The sequence below is a fragment of the Tamandua tetradactyla genome, chromosome 1 (genome assembly GCF_023851605.1).
Source record: "Tamandua tetradactyla isolate mTamTet1 chromosome 1, mTamTet1.pri, whole genome shotgun sequence".
NCBI lineage: Eukaryota > Metazoa > Chordata > Mammalia > Pilosa > Myrmecophagidae > Tamandua > Tamandua tetradactyla.
Window position 1 is genome coordinate 104367071 of NC_135327.1, and position 13369 is coordinate 104380439.

At 34.3% G+C, this 13369-nt stretch overlaps 1 protein-coding gene across 17 annotated transcripts in view; it reads left to right on the top strand.

Moving 5' to 3' along the window:
* Positions 1 to 12109, top strand: part of TMEM196 (transmembrane protein 196) — a 290678-nt gene extending 278569 nt beyond the window's left edge. For 15 of the 17 annotated variants that reach the window (XM_077122259.1, XM_077122278.1, XM_077122293.1 and 12 more), the window contains 4 exons: positions 3229 to 3285; positions 6512 to 6766; positions 7925 to 7998; positions 10686 to 12109. In XM_077122259.1, coding sequence (XP_076978374.1) covers positions 3229 to 3285; positions 6512 to 6766; positions 7925 to 7998; positions 10686 to 10692 — 393 coding nt within the window. In that variant the 3' untranslated portion in view covers positions 10693 to 12109. The remainder of the gene's footprint in view (positions 1 to 3228; positions 3286 to 6511; positions 6767 to 7924; positions 7999 to 10685) is intronic. The other 2 variants (XM_077122251.1, XM_077122254.1) reach the window with 1 other exon arrangement.
* The last annotated feature ends 1260 nt before the right edge of the window (positions 12110 to 13369 follow it).

Here is a 13369-nt window from a genome sequence, read left to right on the forward strand (position 1 = left end):
CCATTTCACCTACAATGGGTTCACAACTTTAGATGTGTATTGAATTTAATCTAACTTATAATGAAACCGATTCTACTTGGAGGACTAACTATAGGTTTATTACATAATGTAGCACTTGAAGCCCTATTATTAGATCACTGCATTTATAGTGCTTTGTAGTAAGAGCAAAGCAAACAACCTTCTCAGGACTTAAATAGTCCATTTTCTCAGAAATAAAATCATATTTTCTTATGTAAAATTATATCTCAGGTGGTATCTGTAGGTATGGAAACCAACCATAAGCTTAGCTTTTTGCAGCTGATTTGTTTCTTTTTTTCACTCCTTTCATAATTTCAGTAATGTTGGTGGGTGCTTTACATCATGGATAAAGTTATGTTGAGCATAATGTACTTTAAAATATGATAGGAAATTCTCTTATAAAATAAGGAGTACTTAATTTTAGACTGTAACACTGTTAGTTAATTTTCTAATTATTTTAATTACAACAAAATTAACAATAGCAGGGTCAAAGAAAGCAATTGCAGGTGAACAGGTGTTCATTGACCATTCTGGTAGAGCACGGTAATATAAAGCCCATTGAACTAGCACCAAAAATCCACTTGGAAAACTGTTTCATGACATTATAGAAACAAGTTAAATTATCCCCTTAATAAAGTCTATAACTTACATGCCTGCTGTGTGACCCTGATATATGACATGGAGCAAGTCACTGAACCTGTCTGGACCTCCAGCCCACTACATGTAAAATTAGAAAGCTGAATCAAATTATCTTTTAAACTCCCTTTTAGCTCTATAACTTGGGATACGTAAAGATAGCCAAGGAGGTAAATGGTCAATTTACTTACTTGTTGGGGCTTTTTTCTCTTTTCTACAAACACTGGTGGCTAAATGTTAGCCAGGATGGCTTAGATCCTCCACAGAAATTCCATGAGTTTATATACTGCTCATCTCACTTTTCTTTACTTTTTTCCTTTCAGATTATAGGGTTTCTCTAGGGAATGTGGATTTTGGATATCCTAACAGAAGTAGCTGCTGGGGAGTATGTACATTCCTGGCCTGAAGGAGAGTAGAAAACTGTAGTTTGATTCCCCTCCAGTATTGTAGCTCCATTCCAGTGCAGTGGGATGTAGCAATTTTTTTTCCCAGTGCTAGGAAGTAGCAATTTTATTGCCACCCAGAAGTTCCAACCAAGGGGTTAGGATGCCAAGCTCTATTTAGCTCCTGAGGTCCCCTTAGCCTTACTCTAAGTAAATAATCCCAGTATTTTTAGATCTCAAAAGTGCTCTAAGGAGCATACAGCTACCTGCTCTCAAATTATTTCAAAATTAAGTTCAGCGTGAACACACTTTCTGACTGCATATGGGCTAATTAATGAGGGAGGCTTAAGGAGGAAGATATTCTTTGGTTTTTCTATAAAGTCTGGGAGCACATAAGCACAGAAGATTCAAGCTGCATGAATTGCTTAAGCACAGCCTTGAGAGATGTGAAATGGATCAGCAAGAAAGAGTCCATATGAGGACAGGATCATTAGACCTGAGATTCAAGAAGTGTTGAGAAATGATCACTGAGCAATAGCAATAGCTTTTTACAACTTCTGAAATTATGCAAGTATTCGAGTTTTATAAAGTTCTGAGTTCCTACCTCCTCATGGTTTTATGGCTATAAAAATATTTTGTTAAATATCTTTATGTGGTATATTTAACCCTCTGTCTATCATAAATGTTCTGAAAATGATCCCAATTTATTTTCTGCCTTTGAGAGTTATGATATTTTTGGCATTTAAAAATTGTAATTTTCTGTCTTAATACTTAAAAATTTTTATATTTGACCTATGATTTTGGTACTAGGTTTAGAAAAATCCTTCCCATTCCTCTAAATTTACATGTCTATTTAACTTTACTGTCTTCTAATACACTTATGAATTTTCATACATCTAAATATTCAAACTTTCATAGCAATTTTAATGTGTGATGTCAGGAAATGTTAACAAATTGTCCTAATGACATTTATTAAAGAATGTTCCTAATCCTTTCACCATTAATTTGAAAGATTGTCCATATTCTATACCAAGTTCTTATATGTCCTTCTATCCCTTGATCTAACTGTCTTGCTGTACCATTGCCTGCTTTATGATCAGTTTTTCCCTTATAGGAAAAGTTCCATCGCAACAACTTCCCTTATTTCTTATTAAATATCTTTGGTGCTTCACACATGCTTATTATTTCAAGTAATCCATAGAATATTTTGATATGTATTTTTTAATTTACATGTGCTAATAATTTGCAAACATTTATATTGTTAGTTCAGACTTGAGATAGAATTTATGTTTAAATCCATGACAAATGGAAACAAACTTAGCCACATTCAAAGTTTTCTTTGCATATCTGGTATCCTTTAGTGGCCATGTTACTTATTCATTAACTTATTATTTTATTTGTAGGGTTTATTGACATTAGATGTATGTTTAAATTTGTATTTACATGGCTCTAAATATTTCTATCCAAATTATAAATTTACCATTTTATGATAACCAAATAGACTAAAGGTCTGTCATTGGCAGATGACTCAGTTTAGTGACATTTGCAAAGCAATTATTTTTACCAGTTTTTTTATTTACAAGAAATAACATGCCATTAATAACTCCATTCCTTTGTGTTCTTCTGACATATCAGCAAGGTGGGTCTTTTTGGTAGACTGAGGAGGTCGTCGTTTTACCTGACATAGTTTGAAGTATACAAAGAATCTTTCCAAATTCATCTCCCTATCTGATGCCTTATTTTATTTATGCTAGGTTTCCTACCTGTTGGATAGCCTATTGCATTCTCATTGCTTAGTATGAATGAATGTATCACGTTTCTCCCTGAAAAGATAGAAAGAGCTAAGAAGGTGAAAGGGACTGGGAAGAACAAAACTCTATATTCATTTACTTCATAATTTTTCCTGGTGCTCAAATTTATTCCATCTTTATTTAAATCCCCCAATTACCCATATTAATCTTGCAAAAAGACGCTGTCATTTGAGTTAACATTTTTATCCCTTCCTATTCTAGAAGGAGATATTTTCCTTCTGAGTTTTTAATGGGACATAAAAGGAATAATAACATGGACAGAAAGAATGTAAAACTTTCAGGCTCCCCTGGAGCAAATGTCATGAGTGAACTATAAGAGAAAAAATGAGGGGATCTTCCTCTCTTCGAATATGAAATAATTACTTTCTTTTCCTTTTCAGTTTCTTCTTTGTGGCATTTGTGGAATACTGTGCGCCAAAAAAAAATCTGGACTTGTCGTAAGTTTTTGCCTTGCTTATATTTTGCACTGGAGTATTTGAAATGTAAGTGCTGAAAAACGGAAATGCTGATGAGCCAATTTTCATAGCCTGCATGCTACTCATTTAGGATAAAAAGAAGACTGAAAAATAAATCCTGGCTTTCTTACTTTCAAAGAAAACCATCAAGAATATTAGAGAGACTGGGTCAAAAAGAAAAGCTTTGATGTATTCTTTAAATAGCATGAACATGCAACCCTTAAAGACTGTTGTTGATGCAGTCTCTAGTTTTCCAGTTTATAGACTCCCAGACGATCGTATGATTCTTCAGAGAGCTAAAAAAGACAACTTCAGTTCGTGGGAGATGTAACTGGGTCTAAAGATTGCTGTTATTTGACTGGAAAACTAGTTTTACAAAGCAGCAAGGCAGCTGTCGTTATGGTCATAGTTAATTCTCAAAGTTTTAAATTTAATTTAATCTTTTTTTTTTTTTTTTTACTGTGACTGCAGTTTAAGCATTTGCAGATGTTTTATGGTATTCGGTGGAGTTCAGAGGGTATGGGGCATGCTCCCAATTAACTTTGACATTGGTTGGAGAGGAGCCCCTGCGTGTTGAAGTGTAGATTTCCCTCTGCCTTCATGGCATTGTATGAGAGTTTGGAAAGAAAGAAAAGGCACCAAGACACCATCTATTTTGTTGAGTACTACAGAAAAGAAAATAGATCTTGGCAGATTGGCAATATTAATAGTACACTGGATCCTAAGAAATGGTCTGTCTTTGAACCCAAGGAGAGTTTTCCAAGGGAAGGACCATTAACTGAGAAGGGCAAGGGAATGGGGAGTCTTGCAGTTAATTTTTTTTTTAACTTCTTTTCCTAATCACACTTACCTCTGTAAGAATATCTAATGAAACAAAAAGAATAAAAACCCATTCCTTTTCTTATCTTTTTTTTTTTACAATATTTTAAAAAATGACATAATGGGAATAAGGAAATATTTGGGAAAACTTTTCTCGAAGGTTTTTAATTTGCATTTTTGATTCTACCATCACCTTTAGTTGTGGTCCTCAGTCTTTCTACTTCCTTCCTCTACCAGGATTGTACATGGCTGCTGTAGTAACGATTTCTCAGGACATGAATAACAGAAAGTTTGCAAGTAAAAAAAATTTTAAAAGGCTGCCGTGCCTCTTTTCTGTCTTGCCAATTTTCTTATAAGTTATAAAAAGAAAATAGAATCCTAAGATCTTTGAAACAACCTCCCATTTTATACTCCTTTACCATATGAGTTTCCCACAGACAGCATTTATCTATCAAGAATTTTCTAACCTTGAATCAAATAGTGTGAAAATTTCTCAAGTCCTAATATCACTGGAGTCAAGAATCTCCTACTTGGTGTAATTTGAAAACTATATACGGTAAAAAATCAAACATTATAATTCCTAGGTGAGAATCTTCTGCTTGTACATGTTAATGAAATGCCAGACTTTTAAAGAAATAACGAAGATAACATCAGGATAGATGTGCTTTTTCTTCTGTTAATAAATTAAATTTGTTATTTACTCTCTTAATTAAAAGTAATTCATTATTTGAAGTCTAGAATGTAATCTAATCTTACCATGTTTTCTGAGAAAGAGTAAACATCGAAATCGATTTCCAAGAAACTGCATGCCATCTGAATATAATTTCAGATGGAATATAACTGCTTGATTCTGTTTTAAATTGGGAGCTACAATTTCCCACTTAGCTGCCTGATTCCATTATTTGGTAATTGATTTTTACCATTGCATTTAATGAACTTCAAAAAGAATTTACTCATCTACTACTGACCTCTAGCCCTGGTGATAAGTGCTATGAAAGACATACACAATAGGAAGGGGTAAGGAAAATGAACCATCTTCAGCTCTTTCTACCCATCATGCTGTTCCATACATCCATGCCCACTCCCTCCGCTGGGAGCTGCATGCACTTAGCTGAGATAGCATCTCTTCCAGGAAGCCTTCTCTGAAACCCCTGATTGGGCTTAGTTCCCCTCCTCACTACTCCGAAGTCACCCCATTCATCTGTCTTTCTTAACAGTTACCATACCACATTGGAACTTTGGATTTTCACTCTCACAAGAGTGCAGTGTACTCAAGGGGAATAATTGTGAGATCTTCTCCATCCTGCCAGCAACTGGTTCAGAGCCTATCAGTGCCCAACAGTTCAAATGTCAGCAGCAATAATGACTGATAACATAAAATTAAATGCAAAAGTAAATGATATAGCTCTTTGCTCTTTGGAAGTACAACAAAGAGGGAGTTTAAGTCTAGAGCTGCTTTCTGAGGAAGGTGGGACTTGATTTGGACCCTCCATCTAAGAGTTCAAGGAAGAAGGAAATTTCCAGGAAAAGAAATAGATCATTGGAGGTGGGAATGAACATATTATATTAATGAACAAGAAAGATGCTGGAGAGGAGATGATGTTCCACAGAAGCAGGGAAATAAGATTATGTAATTAAATGTATATCACACTATAGAGTGTTATGAAAGCCCAAACAAGAACATGTACTAATGCAAAAGTAAAATTCTTAACGTTATTAGAATATTCAATTAAATTTTGTATGTCTTTACAGAATATTTACTGCAAAGAAGACGTTGTACTTGGTTTTGTAGGGAACGCTATGATATTTAGGTTGAATAAAACCCCTGGCTCTATTAATGGAGACAAAATCAAACCAATAGCAGGATCAAAAGCAAAGTCATATCCTGTATTTCTACAAAACAATCAATCATGAAGTACTCATGGAACACCTACTGTGTGCTCTTCATTGAGGTTCCCTGAAAGATTGTAAAGCCCAGCGCCAGTTCACAGGGAGTCCCTAAGCTACCCAATGGGGAAATAGTTCCATGTACAATAAAATATAGAGTGAATGAAAAAAAGTACTTAACTAAATTCCCTAAGCTCACATAGCTAGGGAAGTACAAAGCTTTGAAGCTAGGTGGTACTAATAACAATTCAATGAGAAGAAGATATGTAGATATTTGGGAGGTATTGGCATAGTAAAACTGGATTTGAAGTCAGAAAATCTGGGCTAGGTCCCTAAATGTGAGTGTTATCTGCTCATGATTCATTTCTCCAAACGGCATATAAAGATCTATCTCAGAGGATCTTTAGGTCACCCATCCTTGGCATGCAGCTGGAGGGTGACCTTCTCTCTTAGGCAGCCTTGCCTCCTCAACTTTAACCCAATCTTTCTTTCTCCTTACCAGATGATCCTCTTTTCAGCCTGCTGTATCTGTGGACTTATTGGGGGCATCCTGAATTTTCAGTTCCTTCGGGCTGTCACAAAGAAGACCTCTTCCCTCTACCCTCTGCATCTAGCCTCCATGTCTCTCGCGTGCATAGGGATCGGGGGCTGCACCCTCTCTTCATGGCTCACTTGTCGACTAGCCAGCTATGAGCAAAGAAGGATGTTCTCAGAAAGGGAGCATTCGCTGCACCACTCTCATGAGATGGCTGAGAAAGTGAGTTTTGTGCCTCTCCCTCTCACTGCTATTATGGGATAAAGACTGCAGTCTACTCTAGGTGAATCAATTTGTAGCTTTAGATGAGAATTTGAAGAATCAGATTTCATAAGTTTGACCCTATTTCATTAAGTATAGGATACTTAATTATGTTTTCTCCTCTGCATTACATGGGTATACCTACTTTCAACATAATTTTGTAGCATTTCTGTCTATTCAGAAACAAAATCTTAAAATAGCTTTCATGCAATATTGAATGCCTTATAAATATGGATTTTTATGTATTATACTGAGGAAAACACATAAATTAAATAGATTCTTGACTCAATAATGCCAGTTTTAGAAATCAGATGAATTCCCTTTTTTAGCTCACCCCCTGTGCTTGTAAGTAGATGCATTTGATTATGTAAATTAGATCTTCAAACATAAAGGAGTCTTTCAATAAGGCGACAAAAAGCCGTGCCTATCAGTGCAGATATTAAAATCCACATAAAGAGCCATTTAATTCTCATCTAAACTTCATGCAGATTTGGGTAGCCTTGCCCGTATTTTTAACAATAGTCCTTGCATAATTTTTCGTGAAACCCATTCAAACAGGAAGTTACATTAATTGCATAAGAGGACATAATTGGTACATTGAGCAGTCTGTTTCTACTACATTTTGGACATATTTATTAATTCAGTTCCTGTGACTGGATCTTTTAAGGAAAATATAATATATCTCTAAATGAAACTTGCTAAGACAATGGCCAATCATATTGTGCTTTGTATCACTGAAACAAAATTGCATAACCATAGAGTAGAAGAAAGAATAGCAACAGATACTAAATATTTCCTTTTACACTGTTATTTTGTAGAAAAACATTTATTCTGTAGTTTTATGTGTTTACATTTCTTGTACAATCTATACATTCAAATAAGAAGAGTAGATGCCCTTAAATTGTTCTGAAAAAGCAATTCTAGACAGATTCACTTGTGTCCTCCAAAAAGAACTCATGGTATGAATAGCAGGACTGCTAATTTAAAGAAATGGACTGTTAAAATAGTTGATTATTATATAGTGGCTCTTACATTGCTCTATTTCTATACTAGTGTGATGTAGCTTTTTGTGTATATGCTTGTGCAATATTTATTGTATGATTGTTATATTTATATTAGAGATTGAGGGCTATTGAAATAACCGACTTGCCCAGCTGCCCGGTGGTGCCCCCGACACCAGAGTTACCTACAAGGTACGCTGATTTCTAGGGAGTTACCCATGTTGTGATGTCACTGCAGGAAGCACTGCCTCTCCTAGGAAGCCATGATGTCAGCAGATCAGTCTGGACTGATGCTGGGAAGAGGTTCCTCAAAGTGTCACTTTCAAGAGAGCTACTTTGATGACCTGACATACCCCTACATGGCAGCATCTTGTAGCCCAAAAGTTGGTTGAGTATTTAGAATATTCAGCCTGTCTATAAGCATCCAAACAGATTTCTGCTTGGATGATTCATGACTCCTTTATTCTCTGCTGCATCATTATTCTGATTCAATACCATCATTCACAGACCACAGTTTCATTCCTTTTAATAATAGAAGTGTCTGAATAAAGACAAGTTGTGTATCTCCTTCATGCCAAAATTGCATGAGTAGGTAGCCAAAGCTTGACACTGATACAGTAAAAATTCCACCTGAAAAGTTTCTGCTTGTAAAGCTACCTATGATACATTTCAAGCTTATTTCTGATATTTGGGATTGCTGAAAATAAATAGTTACCATTCTTGTTTTGGTTAAACATTATCATTGGAAATACAGGAAGTTGCTAGATATTATGGCCCATTTGCTAGAACTATGTCCATTTGTAAATAGTCACACTTGGTCCTGCTGAAATTTTGAGCGCAGACTTTTTGTTAAATTGGACATGCCTATTTGCAAATAAATTGAAGATACTCATCCATTTTAAAACTAATTTTCACTGTGATTTTACTGTGTCCATGTTAGGGTGAAATTATTTAGAAAAATTATTTTCTTTTTGAAGAGTGTTAATAAAATATGAAAACATATTAATGTTTTTGTTTGTTGTTTGCTTGTTTTGGTTTTTAAGATACTTTTTGAAAGCTAAATCACTTTAGGAAGAGAAGAAAAGGGCACCAGGGTTATTAACCCTATAAACCCATAAGGAGATTGTGCTATCTCTTAGTAGGAAGAATAGAAATAAGATCCCTTCGGAAGGACGAAAATAAATCATCTCCCTAGTTCAGATTACTATTTATCTTGCCACCACCATTGGGCTCTTGCATGAAGTCTCAAATCAGGTTTCTTAGCTGTAAACTTAATCCAAGCCCAGTAACCCCAATGTATTTGCAGACCTGCTTTCACCGTATATGTATCCTGTATAGCCAGTCTTTAAATTCGACTGAAATTTCACTAGATCACAGAGATACGCAGCTGGCTCCAAACAATCTTCTCTGTTTCCTATCAGAACCTTTACCCTTAAGAGGGTTGAGTTTTTAAGTGATTTTCTGATAATCCCTTAGCATCTTACTAGGGAAGATATAATGGATACCCAGGCACAACACCTAGGATATGAAAAGTGTCAGGACCCTTAGTATGGAGAGAAAGGTGTTGGTGTGAGTGGAGAAAAGGTCTCCATTGCACATTGTCTCTTTTCACAGAATTTTCTTAGAAGAAATGCCCATCTCCTAAAAGCAACAAAGTTTTCAAAAGCAAAGTTGCAAAACCAGGCAAATTCCTACCTACAGGTCCCCTCCCTGCTCCTAAGCAACTTCTCAAGCCACCCAGCATAAAAGCAAGCATCCTTGTTCCATCTCCTTTCCTCTGTTGGATTTTCAAAGAGACAAGATTAAAAGTTAGGCAGGGATTTTAATTTTTAAAATAAATGTTTGGAAGTATTGCTAAAGTTTACAACAGCGTGTATTTTACGTTTTACTTTTTAATTCACCCAAACAGAAATGAGATAGAAATTTTAAGCATGAGATAGCTGAGAAAAAAATTTTCCATTTGAATTATTCTTTACTGTTATTTTGCAAATAGGATTGTTCAAGAGAGGAAAGTTGTCCATTTATTTTCAGATAATATTGTCTACATAGTATTTCTAATATGGTGTACAAACCATTATAAATGTGAATGGGCCTCATGTCTCATAACCTTTTATTATGTAGGGAAGAGTTTAATGTTTAATAAAACAAAACACGCAAATTCAAATCATTTAAATTTTTTTCGAATTAATATATGTTGTATATTTGGCAAATGCAGCTTCTTTATATTGGTTTATCCCTTACTGTAAAGTAAAAAACTACTTCCTATGTAGTTTTCATTAACCTCTTAGTAATTGATCCCTCAAAAAACATTTTAAGAAATGCTATTCTTTTTTACTGTATGAGTGACAGTGTCATGCAAAAGTCTTTTCCACTATGATTTATTAATGACCCATAATTACAAATAACCAGTGATCCATCCACCTGTGGGCCTTTTGCAATTCTCAGCAAAAAGGCAACATGTTTTTTCCTTAGTGTAAAGAGAAGCCCTACAAACTATAGGCACCTGTTGACATGCTCAGCAGGGGAGCCTGTGTGTTGGAAAAACTTGGGCATTTAAACATCTTCATTCAAGGTGAGGTCCTTCCAGAATAGTGTTAAGGAATGGAAGGGAAAACTCAGGGGAGTAAGTATGATTGCCCTCTTTTGAGAAGATGGCTCTGTTTCTGTGGGTAGGAAACTTCGGTCATAGTCAGCATTTTCATGTGCTCCAGGATGCCATGAAATTTCATTTCCTCAAAAGCAACAGCAGTATAGTTGTCCTTCCCCAAAACTTAGCAAGTTTTTCAATGGCTTGAAATATCTGTTTTGCAAACCCATTCACCCTACCTATGCCCTATTCTGGAAGTGAAATGTAATTACCCCATGTTATTTTCTCACAGGAAATAACTGACAACATGAGCAACGGAGGACCTCAACTGATATCTAATGGAAGAATATAATCAATGTTTTAAACAAGTGAACATATTTTAGGATTTTCATGAGGCAAGGAGATGCCAAAGAACCAGGATATAAAATTAAAACGCTTCTTGCATTTGCTGTTATCTTTCCTGAACAACCGTTAAAATTATTCTTCCTCAATTTTTCCTCATTTATTGTCTTCAATTCTTTTTATTGGATGAAAACCTTTACAGAAATGCTCTCACAGAAATGTTCTAGAACAGCAGTTTCAATTGACTTTCTAGGCTGTTCTAAAGATTTTTTCCTGAAGAAAAGAGGAATAAACAAGATTCATATCTACACAAACAACTATTTGACTAGCATGAGAAGTAGATTTGCAATGACTTATAATTCACACGAGTAATCAAAAAGTGCAAATATCAAAAAATACCGATTGTTTATTGATGTCTTTGTTTTGAAAGACAAGTGGCTTCAAGAATGCCATAATTCAAAACCTCAGCAATGCCTTGTAAAAGCATTGTAATTATTTTCAATTTGTGAATGAACTATATTTCATAATTTATTTGTAAGTAACAATCTAAAGCATAAAAAAGAGATTTTTTTTAGAGAGAGAATACTAATCTGTATGATATTTTTGCATTTTTGCACAAGACTGAGAAGCTGTTGATGAATACCACTGAAGGAAAATAAATGTGTTTTGATCCTGCTGTGCAGATTGATTTCCGCATGTTCATGAATGAATCTAAGAATAAAGTAGGGTGTGAATGTATGTATGTGTATACATATATATACTGTAAATATAGAAAATATATACAGCATATATTTATAGCATACATGAATGTAAATAGGCAGTGAAAGAGTAATTGTGATGTTCTGGGATTATTAACAACATTCTATTTTCAAAATGGGAAGGCAATTTTTCAAGGCTTTTCTATGTCCACAAAATCGTGCATTTAAATTCTACTAAATTTGATTATTCTTCTTTTGAATATGTCCGTTGTGTGTAAATATCATCGTGGTTGGTATTTATTGCATTGAGGGAACTGAATAATGTAGAATAAAGATAGATTATTTTATTTACTTGGCTGTTTTCCTATGAGTATGCTATTTATGCCATAGCAATTAGCAATATTGATTTATAAACATAATTTAGCTTTTTAGATCACATACTTTCACATTTATAAATATAGGAATAATGATGAACGTTTATTCATGATATTCATTTTTCAGACATTGTAAAGCCCCATTAAACTGTACCAAAGAATAGATGGTCTACCCCCACAGGATGAAGTTGCAATTAGCTTTACTATAATTTAATTTAGGTGGTTTGGGTTTTGTTTTGGGTTTGTTTTTTGTTTTGTTTTGTTTTTTACAATTCACATAGAATAATATAGACAGACCACTAACAAGAAAGCGTATACCCAAAGAACCTGAAAAAGTTCCCTGTAGGAAGAAATAACAAGATAAACTTACATTTACAGAGAAAAATTCAATCTTTCTCTCACATATAGAATGTTAAAATAGCAAGCTATGATAATATATTTAGGCAAGAAAACAGCATGGTCTTTAACAACACTTATGAAAATATATCCTCTGGCAACAGGTAAAGAAATCTATTCTTTTAAAATATATAACCTTCGCTGTATTGTATAATTTTATTTTTCCATAAACTATTTAATTTTCAAGTCATTTTTTTATGTTACATACTGAATTGTAGGTAAATTAGAACTTTTGGTAGCCAATATAAGAACATATATTTTATAAACAAAATATGGGTTATATAAAATCACAAGAATTTCAGGTAATGGAAATGTGAAGATCTTTTAGTTGTAGAGTAACGTAATTTTCTACCCTATTTAAGTCAGCTAATAACAACTTCTAGCCATATCTATTCAACAGAAATAACTGGGCAATGATTATTTGGTATAGTTTCTGAAGTCTCCCAACTCACATGGACAGCTTCATTACCCTGTAGCTTACAGAAATGGTCCATAAATGCAGCCTCAGGTAATGTGAATCAATATCACTGTTCATTTGGTGCCACAGCAGGCATGGTCTTTATCACTGAAAATGTAAACTGTACAATGAAAATGTTTTATGTGTACATGGTTCTATTGAATTTATGCAAGGATGTAGCTTTGTACTGAAAGAATAACCACCAGCTCTAATTTTTGGTGGCTTTTATTTGTACACATGTTTATACAATATAGAATTATAATACATCAATAAGATGTCTTAATGCCTTTGAAATAACTCATGAAATCAGACATCAAAGGACAAAAAGTAGATATATTACTACTAAATTAAGAAGAGGTAAAATCATCACAATTAATCAAATAGTCAATGGTGTATGTTTATCAAGCACAGTTATATCTTTAAATATAATTATTTCAACCCAATGTTGTCAGACCTCAGTTAGAGTAATTTATTTGGGATGTATATCGATTGTTTTCAAATTAAGTGGAGAAAATAGGGAAGAAGTTTGAGTGCATGAAAATTTAATTTTCACAATTCATTGAATTATAAGCTAGAGTTTTTTAGTAACAATATTGCAATTCTGGTATGAGTCTACCTTGGGGAAAAGTTGTGTGATACTAAATTAGAAAAACTGTGTGAAATTGGTGTGGTGTGCTGTAAAGTCTAGCTATAAAAAGCTGGTTTTTAT